Here is a 24,855-nt window from a genome sequence, read left to right on the forward strand (position 1 = left end):
ATCTGCCCCTCCCCTCACCTGTCTGGACTCCTCCCCCACACACAACCTGGCCTCTGCATAAGCTCCGCCCACCCTTCCTCCCCCAGAGCAAGGAGACAAGTAAGGGCGGGCAGGCAGACTGAGGGCAGCGGCTTCAGTAGACCTTAGTGAGCATGGGCTGATCGCGCACGCATGCGCAGGAACAGCCATCGGCCCCGCCGGGCTCGGACAGTAAGTAACGCTACCCTTGAGGGAAGAGCTGGTGCGTGAGGCTCGGGCTGGGCCACGCCCCTCTGTGGGCGGGGCCCGGATCCGCCCCGCCCCGCCCCGCGCGGAGGAGCGCTCCGAGGGTTGGCTTGTGTCCCGGTCGGCTCCTGTCCTCGTCCCCGCTCCGGCCGCCGGCGTCATGCAGGAGGCCGCGTCCGCAGTCCGGCTGGGCACCATCCTACGGCACCTCTGCCCCCGGACCGGCGCAGCCGCCCTCGTATCCTTCCCGAGCCGGGCTGCGGGGTGGGGAGCCGCGGGGGGCAGCGGCAGAGCGGGCCCTGGCCCAGGCAGCCTCGGCTGCCCCGTTACTCCCTTCGCCCCTCATGGACTCCGCGCCCCCGGAGGAGGGGTGTCTCGGGGGGGGGGGACTCTGGGCTGCCTCCCCTCTTCCGTCCCCCCCTCCATCGGGCTGCCTGCCCCTTCCCTTCCCCCCCAACCCCTCTTCAGCGCGGGCTGCCTCCTCCTTCCCTTCCCCCTACCCCCTCTTCCCGTCCCCCCCATCCGGGCTGCCTCCCCCCTTCCCTTCCCCCCCAACCCCTCTTCAGCGCGGGCTGCCTCCCCCCTTCCCTTCCCCCCCAACCCCTCTTCAGCGCGGGCTGCCTCCTCCTTCCCTTCCCCCTACCCCCTCTTCCCGTCCCCCCCCATCCGGGCTGCCTCCCCCCTTCCCTTCCCCCCCAACCCCTCTTCAGCGCGGGCTGCCTCCTCCTTCCCTTCCCCCTACCCCCTCTTCCCGTCCCCCCCATCCGGGCTGCCTCCCCCCTTCCCTTCCCCCCCAACCCCTCTTCAGCGCGGGCTGCCTCCCCCCTTCCCTTCCCCCCCCAACCCCTCTTCAGCGCGGGCTGCCTCCCCCCTTCCCTTCCCCCCCCAACCCCTCTTCAGCGCGGGCTGCCTCCCCCCTTCCCTTCCCCCCCAACCCCTCTTCAGCGCGGGCTGCCTCCTCCCTCCCTTCCCCCTACCCCCTCTTCCCGTCCCCCCCATCCGGGCTGCCTCCCCCCTTCCCTTCCCCCCCAACCCCTCTTCAGCGCGGGCTGCCTCCCCCCTTCCCTTCCCCCCCCAACCCCTCTTCAGCGCGGGCTGCCTCCCCCCTTCCCTTCCCCCCCCAACCCCTCTTCAGCGCGGGCTGCCTCCCCCCTTCCCTTCCCCCCCCAACCCCTCTTCAGCGCGGGCTGCCTCCTCCTTCCCTTCCCCCTACCCCCTCTTCCCGTCCCCCCCCATCCGGGCTGCCTCTCCCCTTCCCTTCCCCCCCAACCCCTCTTCAGCGCGGGCTGCCTCCCCCCTTCCCTTCCCCCCCCAACCCCTCTTCAGCGCGGGCTGCCTCCCCCCTTCCCTTCCCCCTACCCCCTGTTCCGTCCCCCCCCCATCCGGGCTGCCTCCCCCCTTCCCTTCCCCCCCAACCCCTCTTCAGCGCGGGCTGCCTCCTCCTTCCCTTCCCCCTACCCCCTCTTCCCGTCCCCCCCATCCGGGCTGCCTTCCCCCTTCCCTTCCCCCCCCAACCCCTCTTCAGCGCGGGCTGCCTCCCCCCTTCCCTTCCCTGCCCCCCCACCCCCTCTTCAGCCCGGGCTGCCTCCCCTTGTGTGTGTGTCCCTACAGACATTGTCACTGTTTTGCCCTGTGATTGTATTAGACTGCTGGGTGCGGATCATGTCTCTTTCTATGTACAGTGCTGAGCATGCTGAGGGGCTGGGTAAATAGCAGTGATTCTGCCACCCACTGCAGGCTGGTACCTTTGCCCTTACCCCTTGCAATCATCTCTCAGCAGTTGCTTGTTGCTTCAGAGAGTATTTTACAGGGAGCGGGGTGCTCGTTACCTTCCTCCTACACTCCCTTCCCTGTGCTTTCTTCCTGAAACTCCAGTCCTGTAGCTGCTGTTGGCCTTTGTTCCTGTTATGCTTTCCTAAGGGGCACACTGCAGCCTTACTGTTCCTTGGTGTGTTCCCCCGTTTGAAATGGGTTTGAAATTGAATTGGAATTGTTTTTTAAATGCTAGACATGAAAGGTCAGATTTTCAAAGGTGCTTTGCACCTATCTGTGCACAAAAATTGGATAGCCATGTAAAGGAGTTCCTGTTTTTGTGTACAGCTACCTGATTTGCTCACATATATGCTAGTTTATGCACACAAGTCTGGGGAAGAAAGAGGCTTGTACATGTTAAGCTTTCTCCTATATTTCCAAGAGTTTGTGGGGGGCTAAATTCTGTGGTATTCAAATTTCATGGTGAATCTTAGACCATGCTGAGATATATGAGCTCAGCATGTGGAAACAAACACAAAAGCTTATAGGTTATGTATGTTCTATACTACTGAAAACTTCCTTTAAAAACATTTTAAAAGTTCACAGGAGGTGAATGGGACACTTAGAAGGTTGAAAAACAGAAGGTATAGAGCAGAAATGGGATAAGAGAGAGCTTTTTTATAGTGTTTTTTTTTTTTGTATGTACTACCTTTCAACTTACTGTCTCAAAGGACTGCATGAAGGCTATTAAGTAGTCTCTATTTTACAAGTATGGAAATTGAGGTACAGAAGAGTCATGTAACTCAGCGATTGTCAAATACTTTGTTTTTGCTGTAGTTTGGCTATAATGTGCAGTTAAATTCACAGCAAAAGTTGGGAGGTCAGAAGCATACTTTTGAGTAATAATCTGGTGAAAAGATAGTGATAGAGAAGGTCAGAAGTCTACAAATATCTGAAGGTTCTAAATACCAAGGGTAGATAGTAATTACTTAGGATGGCATATGAAAAATTTGATTAAATTAAGAATGGGAAATTTAAGCTGCATATCAGAAGAAACTTTCTGAGAGTGAGAAAGGAACAAATTCCTGATGAAAGGTCTAAAACTAGACATGCAAACATACTGTAGGGAACAGTTTTGCATCTGCTGAGTATAGATGGGGTGACCTAATGCTGTAGGTATTTTCCATTATTATTTTTATTATATTTTACATATTTTAGCGTCACCTAGAGGACTCAATCAGGTTTGAGTACTATTGTGCTGGGCATTGTACAGAAATATAACAAATGGCAGTCTGCCCCAGAGAGTTTAAAATCTAAAAGATATGACCCAGCAGGTGAATTAGATAGATGAACAGGTGGGGGAAGTTGAGGCTAATGAAAATAAATAGGATGGGAGTGGCTGTGTGTGCAATTCTTTTCCATCTTAAACTTCTGTGGAGGATTTGAACATGGTTAAAAGGTTGCTTCTCATTGTAGAAAATGGCATTCTCTTTTTTCAGAGTGATAGCAGTGTTAGTCTGTATCAGCAAAAATAAGGAGGAGTCCTTGTGTTAGAAACTAACAAATTTATTTGGGCATAAGCTTTCTTGTAGGTTAGAACCCATTTCATCAGATGCATGGAATGAAAACACAGGAGCAGGTATAAATACATGAAAGGATGGGGGTTGCTTTACCAAGTGTGAGGTCAGTCTAATGAGAGAAATCAATTAACAGCAGGATACCAAAGGAGGAAAAATCTCTTTTGAAGTGGTAAGAGAGAGGGCCATTACAGACAGTTGACCTGAAGGTGTGAGTAACAGTAGGGGGAAATTAAGTTTAGGTTTTGTAATGACCCAACCACTCCCAGTCTCTATTCAGGCCTAATGTGATGGTATCCAGTTTGCAAATTACACTTGGTAAAGCAACCCCCATCCTTTCATTTATTTATACCTGCTCCTGTGTTTTCATTCCATGCATCTGATGAAGTGGGTTCTAACCCACGAAAGCTTATGCCCAAATAAATTGGTTAGTCTCTAAGGTGCCACAAGGACTCTTCATTATTCTTTTTTTATTCCCTTCAAGATGGCAAAGCCTCTCTATAGTGACATCATACATCTCCAGGGTTATGAAAGATTCAGATAGCCCTGAGACCATCTAACCTAATTCTGAGCTGGTATTGGTGGACATGCAAATGTATACATGTGTCTTTTTTTGTGTAATAATCCTTTAGTTTGTACTCCTGGTGCCAAAGCACTTCAGGCTCTGGTCTTGCCAAATTTTATAAGCTAAGCAAGGCTGGTCTTTGTCAGCACTTGGATCAGAGACAACTATGAAAAATGCAGGTGCTGCATAAAGTGGTGTTAGTGATTTAGAAGGTGACACTTTTCCGTCTGAGCTTTTTCTGAGTAAATGCTGCAGGAGGTGCTGTCTCTTCCCCCACTCCTCCTCCCACCCCCCCCAAAAAAGGGTGTGAAACTCAGGTCCTGTCCAGGTGTGTTTGTTTAAAATTAATCCCACTTCATTTTTTTCTCATCATAGAGAGGCAAACTCCTGGATAAATTCCCACTGAATGTTGCATTCTATGTGCCTAAATGGTTTTATATAGCACAGTGGTTCTCAAACTGTGATCCTTGAACTTTCCCTGGTGGTGTCCAGAGTGAGGTTTTCAAGGATAGAGACGATCCATGAGAAGAGTTCTCATGGGCACCTGAATTAAGAAGCTGGAGTACAATATTGTATACAAAAAATTTTATTTAGGAAATGCCCACTTACTACTGCCCATGCAACTTTAATTCTGTCCGCTTGTGTGTCCAACCTTTGCACTGACTGAGGCAGGGGTTCTATGGAAAAATGTGAATCATATAATTCACTGCATCATAATGATACTACATAAGGGAGCAGAAGTAAGGTTGCATGGGGAAGCCTAAATTTGCCTTTTCTAACTTATGAGTGCTCATCTCTGCAACCCAGATAACATTCTTCAAATGCAGGCTTTTTTTGTCTAATTTCATTGGTGTTTTTTTATTAAAGGAAAAAAGTAAAAAGAAATTCGTGTGTCCAACTGGAACTCTTGTGCCACTGTGCCCCGCGCCTCCCCCCAAACCCATCATGCATTATTAGCAGGGTTTGAGGCCTGAACTGTCAGCGCTGTGGCATAACCAATTTATTTGAGCATAAGCTTTCGTGAGCTACAGCTCACTTCATCGGATGCATCCAAAAGCTTATGCTCAAATAAATTGGTTAGTCTCTAAGGTGCCACAAGTATTCCTTTTCTTTTTGCAAATACAGACTAACACGGCTGTTACTCTGAAACCTGTCGCTGTGGCATAGAAATCTACCACTTGTTAGTCCTGTAGCTCTAGAAACAGGACAAGACCATTGCAGTCCATCTTCCCTTTAAGGTAGACGTACTTGTTCTGACTCTTTCTCCTCATCTGACTTCCCATCCCAGGAGGTGGGGGGCTCCTGCCTCATGTGGTGCCTTCAGAGGTAGGGATGGGCTGCTGGGGCCATATCCAGCATTTGAGATGGTTACTAGGGGTAGCCCAGCCCTGTACCCACTTGCTAGGTTGAACTGCCCCATGAGGTGATCGTGAAGAGAAGGATCAGATGCTTATGCCTTGTGCTTGGTCTGGAGAGTGTGATTGTGGGGGAGGGACAGCCTGGCCTGTGTCATCCCCTGCTGCAACAGCTACTCCAGGTAAGGCATGTGCTGCTCTTTTGGTGATAGTGTGGTGTGGGCCCAGGGCTGTAGACTGTTTGTGTTCAGTTATTATTTTGACATGCTGCCAGCATTTTCCTGAATCCCTTCCACAAGAAAAGGGGAAATGATGATTTTTAACCGTTCATAATTTTGCTTAATCTGAATGGAATTTCAGAAGAGGTGCTTCTCTTGCTTTTCCCCTGGCAGATTTCTAAATCCCGCTTCACACAATGGAGGTGTTAAAGCTTCCAAAACAAAGCTCCAAGGATTTTTTTATAACAATGGGAAGTGTTAGGCAACCTAAAGGAAGTTGCTCTCAGTGAAGAGCACTTGGGGAAACTAGGAATGAGAAGGTTTTATGAAGGTATCAATTATCAGAGATTCAAACAAAAAATATTGAAGTCTATAGTGTTAGATATTTGTTTATTCAGTTTAACATATGCATTTTCCATGAATAAAATATTCCTGAAGGGAAGTGGGGAGAAAAAGGTATTATGTACCTGGTCCTGTTCAAATTAAAGATGAACATACCGTTTGTAGCTTCTTTGTTCTGTTCCATTTGATTTTGTATTTGAGAAGTTTATGTGCAGGGTCTAGAATTGGTATGGTTTGGGGTTTATTTGCATTAGTCTTTTACGGGATTGTCAAAGCCACACATAAGGTTGAAATTACCTAAGATTTGTTCTTCTCTTGGTATTTCAGTTCATAGATAGTTGCACCATCATGATAAATAATTTTGAGCACATAAATGGCTCCCTGAGGCATTAAAATACCTAACCAAGGTACAGCAGACCTTCCCAAATCCATACTTCACTGTATGCACAAAAATATAATGATCTGTCTCTCAGCAGTGGTCCGATAAGCAGAAATGAAGCTGTAGTATCTCATTCGGTAGTATGTGAGGCTTGTTTTACAGGTTAAACTATACATCACAAAGTATTATCTTAACTAATTAAAGCTAAACTTGTTAAAATATCACAAATTTACTTCACCTTAATTAATCTTCATTGGATGCTCATAGAGGGCCCTATCGTGTGGAGTGCTAAGACCCCCTCATCTCATTTAAGTCATTGGGAGCTGAGGATGTTGAGCACCTCAGGATGGGGCTCTAAGATGCTGATCTGGCTCCTGTTGGGAGTTTTGCATTTACTTTAGCATATGCAGGATCAGGCCCTTGGTAATCTCTATTTTGAGTAGACAGTCTTGCAGCAAAGTACAGAAGGGGGAGTGGATTCTAGGGAAAAAATGGACAACAATCCAAAGCAAAATACATTTTTAATGATTGAACCTGGATTACAACAAAGTATGAGAGTCTGGAATTCCAAACCAACTTTTTTCCACTGAATGCATCCGATGAAGTGAGCTGTAGCTCACGAAAGCTTATGCTCAAATAAATTGGTTAGCCTCTAAGGTGCCACAAGTACTCCTTTTCTTTTTGCGAATACAGACTAACACGGCTGCTACTCTGAAACTTTAGATCTGATACTCAAGTTACTGTACTTTATTATTTGCCTTAATTTATACTGTAGACAGCATTTCCTACTTCAGCACAAATTGCTTCTGTTAAACACCCAGTGGAGTTTCAGTAAGTGACATTTTACTATCTTCTATTAAATTTGAAGATATTTTCATCTGTATATAATCTTCATTCTTATTTCCATGTTTTCTAAAATTCACATGTTGATTAGAAGTCCTCATATAGTTTCAAATCTTGCAAGGACACTTTCTGAGCTGTTTCATTTGGCTTAATAAAGTAACTTAGAGCTTGATCTTGAAAATGTGAATAGTTTGACTTCAAGGGTCTGTTTACATAAGTACTGGTTCTATGAGTAAGAATATTGAAGATCAGACACTACCTTTTCACTCCCTCCTTTTGACAAGGTATAATTTTTGCCTCAAAATATGTTACATTTACAAATAGGAAAAACAATTGTGCTGAAGAATCATATAATGCATTGGATGTACTCAACAGGATTACAGTACAGGTGTATCTTGTGAAAGAGCTTATTTCCTCTACACATCTCCTTCTGGCATATTGTGTGCATCTTACCCTACAGCTCATCATGTTGTTCCACCCAAAACTGCAAATTTCTGAGGGCTGGGCCATTTCTATGTATTCAATATAAATTGTCATGGACATCTCTGGAGTTGTATACAAATATTAACTCATAGTAAAAATTACAGTAGGAATTATTTTTTCTACTGGAGATAAAAACTTCATGTTGAGAGAATAATTCTCTCCATTTTAAATTATTTTTTCTGACTATTTGATGTTCACAGAGCAGATTGTAAGACCAATGTGTGTGGGGTGTTTGTTTTTTTTTTGTTTGTTTTTTTTGAGGCTTGTTCTAATCTACATTAACTACTGAGAGTCTGCAGATAATTGTTGACAGAAGAAAATTAAATAAATTCTGTTAACTTCGTACTCTTCCTTTCAGGTCACTGCTGAGAAAATTCTCATCAGATTGCTTTTTGTTTAGTCTTCTGTTTCTCCCCTGCCACTCAATGTGTACTTGTATAATTTCTCTTGTTTATCTTTGTAGTTACACCCTGGACAATAACCTTTTAACTCCAGAGCAGAGGCACTTTTATGATGAAAATGGTTACCTGCTCATTAAAAACCTGGTTTCTGGTGAAGACATTGAGTGTTTCAGGTACAGAACAGCTGTTTGGCTAGACTCAATCATATTGATATTTAGTAATGCTGTGAGGCTTTTTGAAACAGTATGAACTTGGGTTCTCCTAAAATGGAAGCATTTTATTAACAAATAACTTATTGCTTCATTTAAACAAAATGTTTTGGTATAGTAAAATGGTAGAATGTGTTTTGAAATGGTTTTTAACTGTGTTTTCTAGAAATCAGTTTGCAAAGATCTGTAAAAAGGAGGTACAGGTGCCTGGTTTAATCATAATGAGGGATGTGGCCATTGCTAAATCGGAGTTTGTTCTGGATCAAAAAGCAGTTACTAAAGTACAGGATTTTCAGGAAGATGAAGAGCTCTTCAGATATTGTACCATGCCTCAGGTAAAAAGGGAAAACCCTGGTGTATGTTTTAAGTAATTGCCCATGAAAACTAAATGAAATCACTTCCTATAATTTTTCTTAAAACAACAAGAGGAATCTGTGTGAGTTCTCGGAATAACCAAATGAATTTTCATGTTTAGATATTTAGATGCAGCTTAATTTAAGGCATTGTACAGTTTAGAAAGCTTATGTTGATGTTCAAATAGCTTGAAGGAATTCTTGTGAAGGTTTTTTGCTGTTCCTCACATTCCTCTCACATGTATGTCCGTGGCAATGGATGATGGAGTATGGAAGTAATTTTTGGAAAATAAATTAGTCTGCTTGAAGTACAGTTGCTATATAAATAAATCCTCTCTTTGTAATCAGATTGTATTGCACATAGCAACCTAAAACCAGAAAATGTTGCTTCTGAAGGACATTTATCTTGCTGACTAATTTGGAAAAGAACAGATAAATGCGCAGAATGTTATAGTTCTTCTGTCATTGCTCTAGTCAGGTATATGTGAGTTCGCTTTTTCTTAGCCACTCCCATAGCAGCAGACACTGCAGCTAGGTCTACACTAGGAATGCTTTGCTGGTATAGCTATACTGGTATGCCAGACTCAGCAAAGTGTTCCTAGTGTAGATGCAATTTTATAGTGGCAAAACTCTTTTACATATTATTCCAACACTCTTCTCTCTTTCTCAGCTATGTCGATCATAAAGCACACCTCATCATATTCCTGACCAACATAGTTATGCGGGAAAAAGTTTGTAGTGTATACTTGGCCTGCATGATATGGTGATCAGTTTTGGTTTGATTGTAATATATATATATTGCAGCATAAACATCTAACTTTTTTTCTAATATATATTCTTCACCTTAGATCCTAAAATACGTTGAGTGCTTCACAGGGCCAAACATCATGGCCATGCACACGATGTTGATAAATAAACCTCCAGATTCTGGTAAGGGGCACTTGTGTGAGGAAGAATAAGGAATATGATTTTGTATAAAGGGGACATGGTCTAGTTTAAAAAACAAAGAAACCTCACAGAACAAACAATTTCTAAGACATTAAAAATGTTGCCCTATTTTGAAAATTGAATAAAATTCATTTTGACAAAGAAAATAAAGTAGGCTGTTTCGTTTTCTGGCTGTTAGGCTCCAATTCAGCAATGTACACATGCCTAACTTTAAGCATGTCAGTAGTCTCATGTGGTGAATGCATGGCTATTTGTAGGATCGAGCCCTTAGAAGCCTGGCTTTCAACAGCACTGAGTACTCAGCAGCTCTCATTGACCTCAATAGAACAGAATAGAGGAAGTGTGTCCTTCATCTATACGACATACTCTCTTTGGACTGAGAGTTTAGATATGTCAAATTTAGTTTGGACATGTAGATACTCGTCTCAGTGGAAGCTGTTGGGTGCTCGAACTTTTTAATCTGGACATTTATTTAAGTGCCAAAATATGGATTTAGAAGTCCAACTTTTGGCTCCTGTTTTTGAAAATCTTGGCATTAAAACGTATGAGATAGTGAGGTTTGTAATACTTTAGATGAAGTAATGGTTTCTAAAGATACTCTTATTCTGGATACATTGATGGTTTCATATTCAGCTATATGCTACTTTTATTATTCACAATGATCTTGCTTTGTATTTTCAGCAGACATTGATTTATGTCAAAAGATTAAAATACTTAGTTCATGCATACCATCAACCCTCGCACCCCAGTTAAAAAATACAGAAGAGCTACAAAATGAGTTTAGAAACATAGTAGGAGATAGCCTTGGTCCATGTGGAATATTATTTAAACAGCACAAACTACAATTTAAAAGAAGTTAATAGAATTAATAAGCAGCAAAGGCAGAATACCCTGTTGGAAATGCAATGGATTTCAGTGTTCTGATGCCCCCTAAATACATGTTCAAATGCAGAGCAAGACTAATTCTTGCAGCATGCCCTGTCCCCTCAGTGAAATTGAACAGTGTTCAGTTTAAAATCTGAATCTCTGTTTAGTTTAAAACCATTTAATTTTTTTTTTCTGATTCAGACTCTTCTCTTTTTATTCCAGGCAAGAAGAGCTCTCGCCATCCCATGCATCAGGATTTGCACTACTTTCCATTCCGGCCTGCAGATCACATTGTGTGTGCCTGGACTGCCATGGAGCGGATAGATCGCAGCAATGGCTGCTTGGTTGTTTTGCCAGGAACACACAAGGGTTCCCTGAAGCAACACGATTACCCTGATTGGGAGGTAGATCTGCATGTGGGATTAATGCAGTATGCATTTTGGAGTTGGGGGAGGCGAGGGGATTTGTTTTTTGGCTCACAACAGAGTTGGTGAAAGTTAGTCAAGTTTTACAAGGCAATTATGAATATTCTTTTTCTTGGTCAGAGACATGAAAAGGTTTTGAAGTTTTTCCACGTCTAACCTCATGACAGTGTATGCTTACTCGGGCAGGGACTGACTTCCTCTGTATCTGGAAAGTGCTAGCTTGTTGTGGGTGCTTCTGCAATCAAAGTAGTAATGATTGTAATATGTGTGCTTCACATGAACCGTATGCAGCTGCACAAGCCAGCTGTTCACTAGGCTGACCTATCCAAGGTCAGTTCAGCAAACAGTAGAGCAATGGAAGGAGCCTACCCATATGCAAGTATTGAGAAGGCATTGTGATTGCTTAGTGACTCCCTGATGATGTTTCATGGTATTTAGGTGTGTTAGTGTCAGAGATTCTGTCCCTGGGGATAGAGAGGAGTTTGGCCACATATGAGCTATGCAGCTACATCTGGAGGGTTGAGGATATTCTCCCCAGCACTCCATTGTCACAACGTCTGGACAGACCATTAACCTCTGTCAAGCTGTGTCAAGGTTCCTTCCCCACTCTGAACTCTAGGGTACAGATGTGGGGACCTGCATGAAAGACCCCCTGAGCTTATTTGTACCAGCTTAGGTTAAAAACTTCTTCCCCAAGGTACAAACTTTGCCTTGGCCTTGAACCATATGCTGCCAAGCGTTTTAAACAAAGAACAGGGAAAGAGCCCACTTGGAGATGTCTTCCCCCAAGCCCCTACACCCCCTTTCCTGGGGAAGGCTCGATAAGAATCCTCACCAGTTGGTACAGGTGAACACAGACCTGAACCCTTGGATCTTAAGAACAATGAAAAATCAATCAGGTTGTTAAAAGAAGAATTTTAATTAAAGAAAAAGTAAAAGAATCACCTCTGTAAAATCAGGATGGTAAATACCTTACAGGGTAATCAGATTAAAAACAGAGAATCCCTCTAGGCAAAACCTTATGCTACAAAAAGACACAGTTTATTTTACTAACCATTAAACAAAAGAAAATTTAATGCATGTTCTAGCTAGATTACTTACTAACTTTACAGGAGTTGTAAGGCTGCATTCCTGATCTGTTCCCGTCAAAAGCATCAAACAGACACACACCCCTTTGTTCCCCCCCCCCCTCCAGATATGAAAGTATCTTGTCCCCTTATTGGTCATTTTGGGTCAGGTGCCAGTGAGGTTATCTTAGCATAACCCTTTACAGGTGAAAGGGTTTTGCCTCTGGCCAGGAGGGATTTTATAGCACTGTATACAGACAAGTGGTTACCCTTCCCTTTATATTTATGACACGCTGTTTAGCAGATACGGATGCAGTGTTTGCTCCCAGGATATTAGAGAGAGAAGGTGGGTGAGGTAATATACTTTATTGGACCAACTTCTGCTGGTGGAAGAGACAAGCTTTCGAGCTTACACAGAGCAGTGTAAGCTCAAAAGCTTGTTTCTCTCACCAACAGAAGTTGATCCAATAAAGTATATTACCTCACCCACCTTGTCTAGCATATACAAAAGAATCTAGGGCCTAAAAGGCTCTGTAAGTACATGTTTATCTTCCTCAGGCAATTGGGACCTGTCAAGGTTCCTCCCCCACTCTGAACTCTAGGGTACAGATGCGGGGACCTGCATGAAAAACCTCCTAAGCTTATCTTTACCAGCTTAGGTCAAAACTTCCCCAAGGTACAAAATATTCCACCCTTTGTCCTTGCCACTACTACCACCAAACTAATACTGGTTACTGGGGAAGAGCTGTTTGGACACGTCTTTCCCCCCCAAAATACTTCCCAAAACCTTGCACCCCAGTTCCTGGACAAGGTTTGGTAAAAAGCCTCACCAATTTGCCTAGGTGACTACAGACCCAGACCCTTGGATCTTAAGAACAATGAACAATCCTCCCAACACTTGCACCCCCCCCTTTCCTGGGAAATGTTGGATAAAAAGCCTCACCAATTTGCATAGGTGACCACAGTCCCAAACCCTTGGATCTGAGAACAATGAAAAAGCATTCAGTTTTCTTACAAGAAGACTTCTAATAAAAATAGAAGTAAATAGAAATAAAGAAATCCCCCCTGTAAAATCAGGATGGTAGATATCTTACAGGGTAATTAGATTCAAAAACATAGAGAACCCCTCTAGGCAAAACCTTAAGTTACAAAAAAGATACACAGACAGAAATAGTTATTCTATTCAGCACAATTCTTTTCTCAGCCATTTAAAGAAATCATAATCTAACACATACCTAGCTAGATTACTTACTAAAAGTTCTAAGACTCCATTCCTGGTCTATCCCCGGCAGAAAACAGCATATAGACAGACACACGGACACTTTGTTTCTCTCCCTCCTCCCAGCTTTTGAAAGTATCTTGTCTCCTCATTGGTCATTTTGGTCAGGTGCCAGCGAGGTTACCTTTAGCTTCTTAACCCTTTACAGGTGAGAGGAGCTTTCCCCTGGCCAGGAGGGATTTCAAAGGGGTTTACCCTTCCCTTTATATTTATGACAGGACCACACATCTATTTCATATGCATGTAATATTTTTATATCTTAGCAGTGTGCATCTCTCATTAGGGTGATGTACAAGCTGAAGTTTGAAAATTAAGCTTTTTTTCTTATCTGAGTAATGTTCTTGAATAGAACATTTTCTCAAAGCAAAAAGTTGTTTTCTCATTTAGTATAAATAAAAAGAGACCAAATGAACTTTAGCAGACTTTTCCTGTTGTGCGCACACGCTATCCTTTGGCTGGAATTTTTCATGGCTTCTATTCAAACCAAAGTCATAGCCTTTGAAATCTGGGAGAGTGCTCCCTTAACAACAGTGTCCTTACCTTAGTATAAGACTCTAGTACTGGACATCATTCATTTCTGGATCAATGCCCTTTTTGGAAACTTGAACACAAATCCACCAGAGTTCTCTGTGGTGGGTCAGGAACTCTGAATTACATGGTGCATTATTACATTTCAGACACACACTGTGCGCATGTACGAGCCTTTTCCATCACACTGACCGCTCATTCCAGTCTGTTCTTTTAAAGCAGAAAACAAAACAATATGGAACCAAATATAGTTGTATGAAGTGAACATTTCAGAGGGACTAGTATGTTGCTTATAGCTCAAAAGAAAGCAAATTAAGAAAGTGCAAAGTGAATGTCATGTAAGACTAGAATCTTGTTTGTTTTTTTTTCAAGGAATTCAGATTAGGATATTGGAATCTGAAAAGCAGCAGGTACATTCTGACTCATCGGCTATGTCTACATTGCAATTAAAAAGCCATGGCTGTTTAATTGTGGTGTAGATGTTCTGACTTGGGCTGGGACTCTCCTACCTTGCAGGGTCTTAGAGCCTGGCCTCCAGCCCAAGCTCAGATGTCTACACCACAGTGAAGCAGCCCGTTAGGCCGAGCCTCTGGGGCCCAAGTCAGCTGGCATGGGCCAGCCATGGGTTTTTAAATGCAGTGCAGACATACCCTTAGCAGCTGAGCTAGATTTGGGCTTTTAGGGGTGAGAAGACTCAAAGGCAAATAGGCAGACTCTTAGGCAGGCATATTGCATACTTTGGATTGTTAGCTGAAAGAAAGCTGAACAGTGCAGATTTTTGTCTACATTAAGACAGTAGTTTTAATAATTATCCCATGATGTAAATTCTGTGTTTTTAGGGTGGTGTTAACAAGATGTACCATGGGGTGCGTGATTACAACAAAAACCTTCCCAGGGTTCACCTTGTTATGGAGAAGGGAGACACAGTATTCTTCCATCCCTTGTTGATTCATGGCTCTGGAATGAACAGAACTCAAGGCTTCCGGAAGGTAGGAAACCATTTCAAGTTACAGCCATTGAACATGTTTTAAAACAGATTGCATAACACTTAAGACTCCCTCCAAATTTATGGAGACTTTATAGTCTCTTGCATATGAAATAGATTTTTGTAATCTTATTTTTTGTTTTGGTTTTATAGATTTCTGATGTAATTTTGATGTAATGATACTTGATCTTGGATAATTAGTTTTGGAAAAATTATATAACCCTGAGTTAGATTTCTTGGTAGGTGTATGTTGCAGCTCTGACTCAGGGAAGTGTTTAAGCATGTGCATTCCTTAATCGGACCTTAAACATGTTGGACAGTTTTGGATTCTTGTTTTTTGCTTCTGCACAAGGTCTCTTCCTCTGTTCTGACTAGCTGTGAATGAAATTTGTCATTGTCTTTTCTGAGCACCAGAGGCCACTGTAATCTGATTATTAACAACATAATTTAATTATGAATTACCTGTATACATGGCATAGCACTTTACAGAAAAAGTAAATGGAGTTACACTGCACTCCACTCTAAGGGCATGTCGATGCTTACCAGGGATCAATGCACCGGGGGTTGATTTAGTGGGTCTAGTGAAGACCCGCTAAATCAACAACAGAGCGCTCTCTCCTCATTCCAGTGGAGTACCAAAGTCGATGGGAGAGCGTCTCCTGTAGATCCAGTGCGGTGTAGACGCTGCAGTAAGTCGACCTGACCTACGTCAACTCCCAGCTACCTTAAGCTGAGGTCGACTTACCCCTGTAGTGTAGACAAGGCCTAACTGAGAGTAGAATCAGACAAAGAACTTACAAAGAGGGGCCTGATCGTGCATCTCTCACTGCTGGACTTGGTGGTAGTAGTCTCCTTGTACTAGATTCTCGTCTTGTGTACATCAGCATAGCTATACTAAAGACAGTGGGATTGTGCTGATGTACACTAGCTGAGAATCAGGCCCATTGACTTCCATTTTAGTAAAATGGAGCAATAGTTATAAATTATTTGTTTTTTATAAAAACCTAGAGTGTTATGAGGATTCTTGTTTAACACCTTCCAGTAGCCTCCTACAGGGCTAAATAAGAAGGAAGAGTAATATGCAATGTTATAGCTGTGTTGATCCCATAATAATAGAGATGGTGAGTGAAGCAGTATCTTTTATTGAACCAACTTCTGTTGGGGTGAGAGAGAAAAGTTTGAACTTACATAGAGCATAAAACTATCACTACTCCAATTCCATCAGCAGCATAGAAACTTGGGTTTTCCTTGGAGGTCTCTTATCCAAGTACCCATCCAACACAATTCTGTTTAAGTTTATGAGATCTGATGAGATCAACACACAAGATTGCGTAACTATATGGAAAAAAGCAGTTCACTTTGCCAGTGTGCTTTGTGTTTTCCTTGTTTGTCTTTTCTCTCCCCCTCCCCCCCAGTCCAGCTTTCCTTCTACTTAAACTTTCAGAGAAATCATAGTCCTGTCTTTATCATGTGCGATATCATAAAATGGGTGCTTTGATCTCACCATATGAGCGAGGAGAAGATGGAGAAAGTGATTCATTAAGCTTACGTTATTGTGCAAGTTTTCTGTGTGAATCAGTGGCAAAATTTTTTCCAAGTGAACATTTCCAAAAGCATGAGAAACAGAAAATATTCAAATTTGGTTACAATGGTGATATTTGCATTTAAGATAGTGGCGTGTTAATACATGTCACTGATCAACAATTCTTGACTCAACAGCTATATTGTGATTTATTCCTGACTTTCTTCATGCAGGCGATATCTTGTCACTATGCTAGTGCAGGTTGCCACTATATTGATGTCAAGGGCACTAGTCAAGAAAACATTGAGAAAGAAGTTGTAGGAATTGCACAAAGAAAATATGGTGTGAGCACGCCTATCACGCTGAAGGTAAGCTTAAGTGTCCTGCAACAGTATATTTCACACTAACCCTATTTACACAGCAAAAGGTTAGTTACATTTTACTTTTATAAGTATCTATTTACTGCTGCTTGTGAGAGTTTGTGCTTTTTATAATTAAATTCATAAGCAATTTTAATTGCATCAACCCATCCGATCATATATAACACTGTGGGTTTATGTAGGACTGATCCTGGGTCTAAGCAGATACTTATCTGAGGGGAAAAAAAATCTTGATTTTCTTTGCAAGACAGTTGTTATGGTGGCTGGCAGATTTAGTTGTTCTTCATCACGCCTTTCATTAAAGCACCTCTCTTTAACTGGTTTAACTGTTTTGTGTGGAATGGCAGAGCTACCTTGGGAGATGATAGGGATAGTGCTGATGAGATGACCCAGTATATGGCAGTGTGGATACAGGTTTCATATTGCTAGCCACACTCTTCCTTCTAAGATTAATGGTGTGGGTGAATATCTAAAAATAAACTTAAAAGTTTTTCTCAGTTACATGTGGACTGCACAGAGTGGACATTAGCAGCTGGAAGGTACTTGCCCTCCTAATTTGCAGATGCAATTTTTTTGTACTCGTTAGCAATAGGCTGAATGCTACTATGTTCAGAACAATAAGAAGATTAGGGCATGATTATAGGATTAGGGCAAAATTCTGTCTTTAGATAATGGGTGCGACTCCTGTTTGAAATCAGTACCTATACCCATATATCTGATGGTAAATGTTAGGGAGCTTAGTTCCTTCACCCACTTACTTCCTTGGTCCTTCTCGCATGAACAGAGAGCAACAATACCCGAAGTCCAAAGGTGCAAACAATTCGATGTTTATTGGGGTGAACTTCCAGCAAACATGATTCCAGTTTCCTTAGTGTCCTCCTTCCCAGCTCTGACACCACAGAGCCTTAGACCTGTGTCCCTGTTCCCATTCCTACCCTTAGCCAAACATGATTCCAACTTCCTTACTCCCATTCCCTGTTCCCATTTCCCCCTTTAGCAAAACATGATTCCAATTTTCTTACCCCCATTCCCTGCTCCCATTTCCCTCACCCACATGCCCATGCCCACCCACACCCAGTCACTTCCTGATTGACTACAGATTATATAGTAAAACTTGAGTTCTGCTTAGCTATACCTTAACCAATCATTTTCCTGAAATTTAACTAACCAATCCTAACATATTGTAACATGATTATGTAACCAATTATATCCCACCACCTTAATTAGTTTACACCCAGCAAAATTAATTATACAGCAGACAGGAACAATCACAAAACCAGACAGAGATTATACAGACAAACAACAGTAAAGTGGGAACTATAATGACAAAACAATACAGAAGTGAGGATTTCACATCCCAGCTATTGATAAGTGAGTTCTTGCCAGACAGGATGCTATCAAACTAAGTTTCCTTTTACATTTTCTAGGCACTTCCCTTTCTCTGGAGGTGATAGGAACTATCAGGACAGGATTGTATTCCTAACAGCCGAATAGCACCTTATTTCAGTGTGACTAGTTTGGAATGTGAGGATGTGACTGTTCGCTTCCCAGCTTATGGCTGCCTCTGCTGCTTAGCCAAAGGCCTTAGCCTAAGAACAGGGCCTCAGACTGTCACAGTAAGAGAAGGCTCTTACACCAGCAGACAGTGATTTTGATTCTTTCTTTTATACCTGTATCACTAGCCAAGTGATAAGAATACACCTAAATTCTTAGAGTATAGGCCTTTACAGACAGGCCTGAATATCTATATCCTAACAGTAAACATTGACTCATTTTAATATAATCCAGTAGTAATCATTTAAACTTGTGGCGTTTTGAGGGAGTGGATGCATGGGAGGTGTTCCTTTTGTGCTCTGATCCATTCCAAAAATAATGAATGCAGCAAATTCTTCTCAAATCCGCAGCATAAAAATCTGGTTTCTACAGTGGGGTGACAACTGGAGGGGGTTAAATCCAACTGTCACTTGGGTTTTGGTGCCACCTAATCTTCCAAACTCAGATCTACTGCATTTTTCAACCACCAATCAATATAGTATCTGGAGGTTAGATTTAAAATAAATATATTTAGGCACCTAGTGGACTTTTCAAAAGCTGCTAACTCCTATTAGAAATCAATGGGACTTAGGCAGAAAGGTGCTTTTAAAAATCTCACTAGGTGCCTTTCTGCATCTTTAGGCCCCTAAGTATCTAAGGACAGATTTTTAAATATATTTATCAGCAAAACATAAGTCTGCTTTGCCTATGACTCCTGCATTGCTAGTTATACACTGATATTTTGAGTGTTAATGTAAGCACTGTTGCTTGTTTAAATGAGCATTTTCTACAGTTTGCTTGCTTACATTGATAACACTTTACATCTAAATTAGCTCTGTGCATTTCACCGTTACTCCTGGGGGAATTCTGCACCACTGCGCAGGCACAGAATTCATATGATCCGCAGATTTCTTTGCTTCCCCACAGAAAAATGGGGAAGCAACAAAATCTGCAGGTGACATGTGCCCCTTCCCTGGCAAACCAGGCGCATCTGTTTGAGCGCCTGGAGCGGCCGGCAGAGGTGTAATGGCAGGGCGTGGGGATGTGTGTGCACTGGGCGTGTGTGGGAAAACATTAATCAGTGCCAGGGGGTGGGGTTGTGTGTGCAAGTGAGACGGACTCTGTCCCTCTCACGCATCCGGCATGGAGGAATAGGGCTTTTGGGCTTGAGGCAGGCTCTGTCCCCTGAGAGAGAGCAGAAATGTAGCAGCCTGCCTACGTAGGTGTTAATGATCCTATTGTTAGTTAGTTGTTCCCATTCTTACTCAATTCCCCCAGGAGCATAAAACACATGTAAACGTTTTAAGGCTCCTTTACATTGCCAGAGTGGTGTAAAGGAGCCTTATTGTAAACATCGTCAGGGAATCCTCAGCTAGGAAGATCTATGTTTAGGTTGGATATTAGGAAAAACTTTTTCACTAGGAGGGTGGTGAAACACTGGAATGCATTACCTAGGGAGGTGGTAGAATCTCCTTCCTTAGAGGTTTTTAAGGTCAGGCTTCACAGAGCCCTGGCTGGGATGATTTAGTTGGGGATCGGTCCTGCTTTGAGCAGGGGGTTGGACTAGATGACCTCCTGAGGTCCCTTCCACCCCTGATATTCTATGACTCTGTGCTTTCTTGCTTTTTTTCCTGTGCCAGTGTCACCCTGGTTGCAACTCAGGATCAATTTTACTTACCCATTTAAAAAAAAAGAGAAGACTGAGGGCAAATAACATTTATCAGGCAGTCAGTAACATGTCAGGACAATCAGCGCTTCCCAAAGTAGCCAGTCAGGATTATAACTGGAATGCAGGGTATGGGTTACCAAGTATTCGTAAATTAACTTTCATGTGTTTAGGAAATACTGGATAGTTATTGTGACTATTTCCTGTATTGTAGTTTTAAATAAATTACCAAAATAATTGAAACTGGTGATTATACTGCATTATTTTGACAAATTAAATATAAAAATTCTGCAATTTTTTGGCACAGAATTCCCCCAGGAGTACATCATACTTTCTGTTTTAATCAGATTTTAAACTTTCTCTGAAGAATGCTTAGCACTTATTTTTAATCTTCAAAGCATTTACAGGCATGAACTAACTAATCCACGCAGCACCCTCCATTCCCATACAGAAGCTGAGGTAGAGAGGTTGCGTGACTCGCCCAGGGCAAGAGCGAGTTGCTATCAGAACTGCAGTTGAAGCTGACTTAATAGCTCAGTTCTGTGCTCAGCCTCATCCCATCGCTCATCCCCCATGCTATCTTGTCAGTTGGCACCACTGTGACTCTTTGCTATCACAAAGCGATCACGATAAACAATGAAAAGTGTGCAAGTTCCTATTTGTGGTTGATATTGGTCCACTGAATTCTGTTTTAAATCTGTTCCCTCCCTGCTTTCTGTGTGGTGCATAAATAGTAGCATTGCATGCCTACATAATATTCGTTGCCAGCTGTAGATGGACTCTGAGAAATCCAGTGTGCTTCTTGAATTGTAGAGAAGATAGGAGCAATTGAAAATGCATTAAGGAGACATAATATAATGTGTACAAGACAATGAGAAGGAATGTTTATTTTTCCCTGTCATCTGGCTTGCTCTGTTTGCAATATAAGGATGATGCTAGCCAGGCACATTATTTTTAAATGACAGCTTTTTGGTTTTGGTTCAGTAATTTCAGTGTAGTGCTGTTTATGTATCTTTTCCTGTTGCTGCCTTTCTTGATTGCCTTTTATGCATCATGCAATTCATATAAATCTTACAAATGAATTCATCTTTTTGGTGATCTTCAATATTTTTCTTTGACTTTACCATTTGTTGCATTATAATGTATTAACATGTTCAGAGCCTATGGATTTGAAGGGAAGATCAATAATTCTGTTGATACTGTACTTTGGTGTTTTTTAAAATATGTAAGTAAGAGAAAATAACTTCTGCTTTATTCAGAAGTAAACATTGTGCCTTGGTTTATTTAATAAGCTCTTCTTTCTTTGCTCTTTTTTTTTTAGGATACTTGGATGGTACGAGGGCGGCTTGTAAAAGGAGAAAGAACTAATCTTTAGAACAGTTTTTGAATGGCAGAGTTAGAAAAATGTGTACCTGAGTATTGTGTTCCCTGATCAGAAACCATGGTCCTCACAAATTTGCATTGCATTTGTTAGAATTTATCCAAATATTGCACCGAATGTTCATTTACAACAAATTAGTCATACAAAATATTGTAATATGAATGTACTGAAGTTTAACAAAATTTAGCTAATATATACTTGGCATATTTTTAACCTGTTAACTACAGTAAAGACTTCTATTTTTGTAATTTTAAAAATCATTTGTTTTAAAATCCACTGCTTATGAAATGGATGAGAAATCCCATCAAATCAGCTCTTTAAATACTCAACACTGTTACTTAAGAACCAATTTGGATTCAGATAGGTCTATCCTGATGTAATTTTTGGCTGCTATTAAAGTAACTCTTTTATGCTAACTCATGGCTATAGTGAGTCTAACCCTGGGTGGAAAAGACCAGTTGCATCATCTAGCCCTTTACCTTAGCTGGAGCATGACTGTATATTTTCTAGTCCTTTGTCCAGTTTATTAAATGTCTGAAGCGATTGTGCTTTTACCAATTCCTTTGGGAGGCTATTGTGGAATCTAATAGATCTCACTGCCAAGAAGTCTTTCCTAATATTTAACCTATATTCCCCTTCTTTAATTTTCTACCATTACTCCCTGTCTTCCTAAATAATTCTTCTCTCCTTTTTACTTATGCTTCAAATAATAAGTGTGTGTGTGTGTGTGTGTGTGTAAAATTCACAGTAACTATCATGTACTGTATTGAAATGAACACAATTTGGAGAAAAATGTCCTCTACTCCTTAAAGACATATAATATTCTGATCAGAAGCAAAGTATTTTTAACTGTGGTGTGGTAGTCACTGTGACAGTGGTTATCTCTGTGGACAGTGAATTCATTTGAAACTAGTTGTGTGGGATTGAGTAATTTATCTTTAACCTTACTTGCATCCTTTCCCATTTTTAAACAGAGGAGGGGTTTCCTCTTTTGACTCTGGCATCTGTAGGGGTAGACTCGGTAGTTGACTCCAGTGCAAGAAAATTATACAGAATGAAAGAAAATAAATATATTAAATAAAAATGGGAAGAATGGGGATACTCATTATAATTATCATGGGGCATAATATCTGGTGTTTTGAAATGCAGTTTTTTAAATCATTGTTTTGTTTCAAAAATAAAAATGTTTTTGAAATACAGATTAAACTAGAGCAAAAACCAAGTATGGGCGCATTGTATTTTTACATATTAGTCTGGTGACAGATGTTATAGAAAACCCTTATGACAGAAAGATTGTGGGTTGTGGTGATTGATGATCCTGTCAATTTCATGATCCTTTTAACAGGTAGCCTTAAAACTATTCCATAAATAGTTAAAATATGCTTAACCTGAAAACCTGGAGATCATTTTTCTGTGGCATCTTTGTGCCTGATGGAAAGCCCACTGAATTTCTCTCGCGGAGCCCTCTTCAATTAATTGAAGTCTTTCTGGTGACTTCAGTAGGCTTTGGATCAGGCCTTTTCTAACTACCTTCATGGGATCTTTGTGATGACATCTGACAGGAACACCTTAAAGACAAGATTCACTAGCATACTTGATTCTTTAGGGCTTTGTGCATGTAACTTAGCTGACAGCAGAGGGAGCTGTGGCCATGGAAGAGCTGCAGATTTTCTCAAATTCCCAGCCAGCAAACCTTTTTTAAAGATGGAGTTAAGTTTGAGTTAAATTTATCACTTCAGGAAAAACCCCTTAAGCGAATGTTACAGGATTCTGTAAAAATCGTTTTGGCTGCAAATTCAAAATTACATTTTCACGTTCCTTAAAGAGTATGGAAAGACACAGTTAAGATCACCTGTATAACCTAAACTCAGCCTTTCTACTACCTGTGAACCACCAGAGTTAGAAACAATGACAAAATGTTCATTGACTTCAGTGGGAGCTGGATTGGGCCCAGCCAGAGCCTTGAATTGTGTGTGCGCGCGCACATGGTATTATAGGATGCAACAATAAACACATTTCATTAAGCTAATTTAGCCTTCATCAGGGATAACATGCAGTTATATCATCTAAACCATACCTGTGCCATGCAAGTATCCATTCTGTGAATCCCACCCTCAGGTGCTTATTTCTCCCCATTCATTGTGCAGGGAGCTAAGGCACCTAACTCAGACTTTGTGAATCCCAGTGATTTTTCTAGTTGCCCAAAAGTTAGATGGTGCCATGTTTCCTTGTGACTCCCATCTGATGTAGATCATAGGTCATCCAAATAGCAAATGAGACAGTCATTCCCTGTGTACACAATACCAGAATGAAGCCAGTGGGAAAATGCTTTTTGGCAAATAGTGTTGGAGGGCTGCCATGGATTATGCAAAGCAAGTTGTTGAGCTGTTAGTTGGTCTTATGGGAGCCAACCAGAATCATCCCCTGGAAAAAGGCCTCTCCTTCATTGCTCTGGTACAGTTCCCTTCACACCCTAGCAATTTGTCCCAATTTCTGTTCCCTTCAGTGCCTGAAGACCCAGCTCCCTGCACCTCTGTATTCTCCCCTCCTCATTGCCTCAGCACCAGCAGGGGGAAGCACTGAGAATACAGCATAGAGCAGTGGTTCTCAAACTTTTATACTGGTGACCCCTTTCACAAAGCAAGCCTCTGAGGGTGACCACCCCCCCTTATAAATTAACAGTTTTTTACATATTTAATACCATTATAAATGCTGGAGGCAAAGCGGGGTTGGGGTGGAGGTTGACAGCTTGTGACCCTGCCCCTGTAATAGCCTTGTGACCCCCTGAGGGCTCCCAACCCCCAGTTTGAGAACCCCTAGCATAGACAGCCTCCCTCCTTTCAGCCCCAGTTCTTGGACCTACAGTAGCCGGGAGCAGCAATTGCAGGGTTGGTCCTGCTCAGCTTCTGCAGCTGTGGACTGGAGCATGCCCAGTCATGCTGTGGAGATGGTGTATGCACAATCCAGTCTGCACATCTCGGCGGTGGGGGGATGAAGCACACTTAGTCACTGAAGCAATGACTCACTCCCAGGTGAGTGCCCCCTGGGCTGGGCTATAAGGTCATATTTTTTCTCTCTCTCTCTTTCTAACCCCCATCCCCAATGACTGATTAAGCATTGTATACAAAGTGAAGAAGCTTCGATAGGCAAGACTGAGATACCCCATAGCTCAGGGGTTAGGGCACTCTTGTGGGAGAAGAGAAACTTCAGTTCAAATCCCTGCTCCACATCAGAGGAGGAATGTGTAACATAACTGCCCACTGCGGGGAGTGCTATAACCCGCAGGCTATTGGACGTAAGTGGGAGAACCACCTCCTCCAGCTGTGTTTTGTGCAGGACCTGATCCATTAGACATGTTTTGAGGCCACCTAAGAGCACATCCACTGGATGGGGCCCCACTGATGAGACAGCTGGGGGAATGCCTACTATGTGACTCCCCCCCCCAGGAGTTAGGCACTGAACTACAGGATTTAAGAGGCTGAGTGCATCCCCACTGGCAGAAATTTAGGCATCTGGAGGACCTTACTGGTGGAAACTTAGAGGCCGGGGGATTTTTAGGTACCTATAGGGTT

At 42.3% G+C, this 24,855-nt stretch overlaps 1 protein-coding gene across 2 annotated transcripts; it reads left to right on the plus strand.

The window, feature by feature from the left end:
• Positions 1–201: 201 nt before the first annotated feature.
• PHYH (phytanoyl-CoA 2-hydroxylase) lies at positions 202–22,510 on the plus strand. 2 transcript variants are annotated; one of them, XM_073328734.2, is made up of 9 exons: positions 202–463; positions 7,189–7,244; positions 8,203–8,313; positions 8,516–8,684; positions 9,551–9,632; positions 10,740–10,921; positions 14,656–14,805; positions 16,557–16,691; positions 21,224–22,510. In XM_073328734.2, the coding sequence occupies exons 1-9, from the start codon at positions 386–388 to the stop codon at positions 21,275–21,277; spliced, it is 1,017 nt and encodes a 338-aa protein (XP_073184835.2). In that variant the 5' UTR covers positions 202–385; the 3' UTR covers positions 21,278–22,510. The 2 variants fall into 2 exon arrangements, with proteins under 2 accessions (XP_073184835.2, XP_073184836.1); XM_073328735.2 differs by lacking the exons at positions 202–463; positions 7,189–7,244 and adding an exon at positions 3,993–5,656 and having other exon boundaries at positions 21,224–22,509.
• The last annotated feature ends 2,345 nt before the right edge of the window (positions 22,511–24,855 follow it).

The sequence above is a fragment of the Lepidochelys kempii genome, chromosome 1, assembly GCF_965140285.1.
Source record: "Lepidochelys kempii isolate rLepKem1 chromosome 1, rLepKem1.hap1, whole genome shotgun sequence".
Classification (NCBI taxonomy): domain Eukaryota; kingdom Metazoa; phylum Chordata; order Testudines; family Cheloniidae; genus Lepidochelys; species Lepidochelys kempii.